Here is a 4,056-nt window from a genome sequence, read left to right on the forward strand (position 1 = left end):
TCCACAAAACAGTACGGGTCGTTTCCAGCTGTCTGGTGAAAGGAACAAACACGGGGTTAACCGATACCAACCGCTTCCAACTGTACCTTATTCTGCCCGGCTTCTCATTCATTACCCCCAAACGGCTCAAAAGGCTTTTTAACCCTCCACGGAGATCACCGTGAGCGCATTAACAGGGCTCTGCAAGGCTTCAGTTTGGCTTTAGAAAGGTAAAAGTAAGGCAAAGAAAAATTTTTCAAAACTTATCTACAGCACCCGCTTTTATTAATTAACCTCTTTGCTCCCTCTCGAGATATCCACCTGTCCTGAAAAATAGTGGCCATGGCTGCAATCTCCAGCCTTATTACAGCCCTTTAATTGTATTTCCAGAGGAATTCCACAATGCTCCGAGAAACACAAAACCCGTCGGGCGAAGGCTCTTACATCCATAATCATTTTGCAGTTTTTGCACGGTCCGATCTGGCTGAACAGCTGGAGGATCAGAGCTTCGGTCACATCTCTCGACAGGTTCCCCACGTAGCTGTAGGATCAAAGACATGGTCAGAAGGGAAAAAAACACGCAAGTTCCAAACCGAACAGGAGACCTCGAGCTCCCGAGGGGGTTGCAGATGCAATCGTGACACCCGTACGCAGCCATCGTTCCCCAAACTGCCCGAGCAGCTCACCCCGGTGTTTAGCAACCACGTCGCACAACATTTAGGCAGTTCTTTTTCAAAACGATGACTCGTTGTCTGAAAGAGTTATGTCTGCCTGCAACTAGTGGGCAAAGGTGCTCAAGTGTCAGCCTTCTCCTATTCGAAAGGATCAGTCTCTTCAAGCACAAACAAAACCTGCTCCCCCGCCCCACTCCGATTTGGGGTTTTGGCACAAGATTGTTCTGGATCGGGAGGTTTTGTTGTTGTTGTTGTTAAGCTCAAATCACGGGGTTCTTAAAAAAAGCACACGGAGAAACCTCAGCTCCAGAAATGTGGCAGCACCTTTCCGCAAAGCAACGTTCCACGGCAAACCACAGCGAGAGCCCCGGCCAAATCGCGTTGCCGAAACCACGTCGACGCGCTGGCGAGTTTCCCCCGGTGTCGGCGCGAGAGCTGAGAAGGCGACGTACGAAAACGAGGCAGCAAAAAAAAAACCCTGGGGCTTCTCACGCTCCTTCTGTTGACAGAGGGCTGCGAGCAGCCGCCCCGAAGTGATGGCCGCGCTCCAAGATTTGGTTTAGTCAAGCAGAGAATGGGGCAACAGCACACACGTCCTCTGTTTGCCTGTCAGAAACGAGCCGGTGGGCTCCGTATTAATAGTCTCAAAGGACTATTTTAAGTAGGGCTCGGGCTCGTTCTCGTTTTTTGAAAATCAATGCCAGAACCGGATCGCCACAAGCATCCCCTCGTTTGACACGGAGAGTAATTTCTGCGCTTCCACTTTGTGCTCGATAACACCAGGACGTTCTACTCCGCACCAAGTTCAATCCGGAGTTGTAACTAGCATGAGTCCTTTCTCCCCTTCTCTTCTTTTTTAAAAATATTATCACCATTTGGATAATGAATAAGCCGAGGCACTAAAGCGATGAGACTCTCGCTGGGTCTAAGTTTATTCACAGTTTATTTGTAAACTGAGTTTCCCAGGCGGGGTGTCTACACCCCGACCTTTGCGCTCCCGCTGGATTTTCACCCCAATCATCAGGCAAGCATCTCCCGAAGCGTTCCCCGCCTTGACACTGGACGGAGCTGGAAAAAGCAGGATCTGTGATTCCCGACAGCTCCACAAATCGCTGCACGGCCAGACCTTCCAAAATGCATCCTCAAAGGATCGATTACAGCAAAATAGATAAGTATATACAAATATATAAAGAGAAAATATGTGGACTTGCATACTAGATGTTGACCTACTTGCTTCCGCAGTAACGACACAAGCAAAACGCTAAAAAGTATAAAAAAGGAGAGGGAATCATAAAACATATCGGTCGCTCAGAAAATCCAGCATGATGTTGTACAAACTCAGCGGTGCTTTCCTCACGTTCCTTGCTGGCATAACCTCATTGCCCCCAGCTGCCTACACCTGCTCTGGGCAGCCGGCCCGAAGAGTTTTTCCAACCCGCTCGCTGAGAGACGACAAAATCCTGCGCTACCATCAACCACGTCAAGACGGGTGGTAAAAACACCGAGCTGTGACCGTCCCCAGGGGATTTTCCCTGCCTGTTTGCCCACCCAGACCTTGTCCCGGACAAGAAACAACCCGGCACCGACGTGACGAATGCAGGAGATCTCTCCGGTTCGGTCATCTCCTGCACCTTTCCCATTCCTCTCCTCCCTGCTCATTAAATTCTCATTAATTTCTTTGCTGAGAAAGGACGACACCACACAAGGTAAACTACGGGGGCAACGCCAAACTATCGAGCGTTGGCGCTTCTGCACCTTTTCAGACACGCGAAGTCAATTGGAATGAGACGTATTCCGCGAGCGTCCGCACGAAAAATACACACAAGGGGTCTTTGTAAATTCAAACCCACCGTCTGCCCTGCAACCGCTCCTCCGACTTATATTCTCCGCTGTTGAAGAGCGGCTTTCAAGGAAGGTCAGCGGCCACGTGAAAATGAGCTGCCAATCCAGGAAAACCATTGACATAAGTACCACGGCTCCCCAAAACACCGTGGCTCCGACACCGCTCCCCTCCAAACAAACAGTTTGTGTAGAAATGGTGAAAAGAAGTTATTCCCAACAACGCCCGGATCCAGAAAAACAACCTAAACGTGCCGAGGGAACCAAAGGAAAGGCATGGTTCCAAAGAATGTTTATCAATATGGTGACAGGCACTTTAGAAATATAAATATATAAAATAAAAGTGTGTTGCTTTGTCACAAGGCAGGAGACAATGCACTAAGAAGGGAGCCACAGCACCCAGACAGGGTTTCTGCAGCGCTACCTACAGAAATCCTCGCATGAGCAAACATTCAACCCGCGCTTTAGACCCCAGCTGCCACGGGATCGCTTCTAGCTGCGCTTTTTTTCCTTCAAAGCCGTCCGTTCGAAACGCAACCTGCGAAACCCAGCCTGTGAGACTCAAAACCAGTCACCCGGAGCGATTCGCAGAAGTTAACGTTCTCGGCACGTTGCTCAACACTCGGTTCTTGCGGCGTTTGTGCAACGAGCCGCACGTGCTCGCGGACAGAGAATCCATTCCCTCGAGCGGAGACCACGAGACAACCGTTTCACTGGGGCGGGGAGGCGTAAAACCATTTTTTTAAATAAACAAGCAAACATGCCAACAGGTCTAACCTGTGTTTGCAGACACCAAGAATAGTTCCCCCAAAAAAACACACGTGCTAGAAAGACAAAAAGATCGTAGACACAGCGAGGGGGACGGAGCGTTTACCGCTGCGGAAAGCCTCGACCAGAGGAGCTGGTGTAAGTCACGTAAGTGCCTTGTTTTCCTGCGGTCGCTCAGCTGAGGGATTTATCAAGCCGTGGGGTAGGTGCAAGGGTAAAACTTTCCCCTCGCCTTGGGAAGATTCTGCCTCGCCTGCGCTGATCAAAGCTTACGGTGAGGCGGAACAGAGAGGCTGGAGTCTGCGACTTCCCTGATTTTAACAAGGGAAACCGCTCCAGGTAACGCCTGCCGGAGAAAAAAAAGAGAGAAACGCACAAACACGACGTGGGCAGGGGCTCTCCTGTGCCTTTTTCCACGCGGGAGCAGCGACAACCCAGTCCCGCCAGGTCCAAACCCCTCCTGAGAGCGGCGAAAAGTTGCTCGTAATTAAAGCAAACCCACTCCAGGAGCTGCCCGACACCTACGATGAGTTCCTCGGGGAGTAACAGCGTGCTTGAAACACTCGGGTTTTGTGGGAAACTCTCCCTTTTTTTCTTCTTTAATTCCTATCAAGCTGTTGAACGTCGCAGCTGGGGCTCCGGCTTTTTAGGCCGTGACATCCCTCTACCCCCTCCTCGTCCAACGCAACCCGAGAGAGGGCAAAAAATTCACCCAGATGCAAAAAATTCACCCAGAACCGGGACTGGGGAGGGGATAGATACGTATCCCCAAGGATTTTTTCCTCCAGATGTGAGT

General features: G+C 50.5%; 1 protein-coding gene across 1 annotated transcript in view; it reads right to left on the bottom strand.

Annotated features, from left to right (window-relative positions):
• TIA1 (TIA1 cytotoxic granule-associated RNA binding protein) overlaps window positions 1-3,606 on the bottom strand; it is a gene marked incomplete at both ends in the record, with an annotated part of 10,500 nt that extends 6,894 nt beyond the window's left edge. Inside the window, 4 exons of the mRNA XM_009869784.1 lie at window positions 1-32; window positions 424-520; window positions 2,504-2,556; window positions 3,534-3,606. Coding sequence (XP_009868086.1) covers window positions 1-32; window positions 424-520; window positions 2,504-2,556; window positions 3,534-3,606 — 255 coding nt within the window. The remainder of the gene's footprint in view (window positions 33-423; window positions 521-2,503; window positions 2,557-3,533) is intronic.
• Between the last annotated feature and the right edge of the window lie 450 nt (window positions 3,607-4,056).

Source organism: Apaloderma vittatum, unplaced genomic scaffold (assembly GCF_000703405.1).
Source record: "Apaloderma vittatum isolate BGI_N311 unplaced genomic scaffold, ASM70340v1 scaffold34175, whole genome shotgun sequence".
In the NCBI taxonomy this organism is placed as follows: domain Eukaryota; kingdom Metazoa; phylum Chordata; class Aves; order Trogoniformes; family Trogonidae; genus Apaloderma; species Apaloderma vittatum.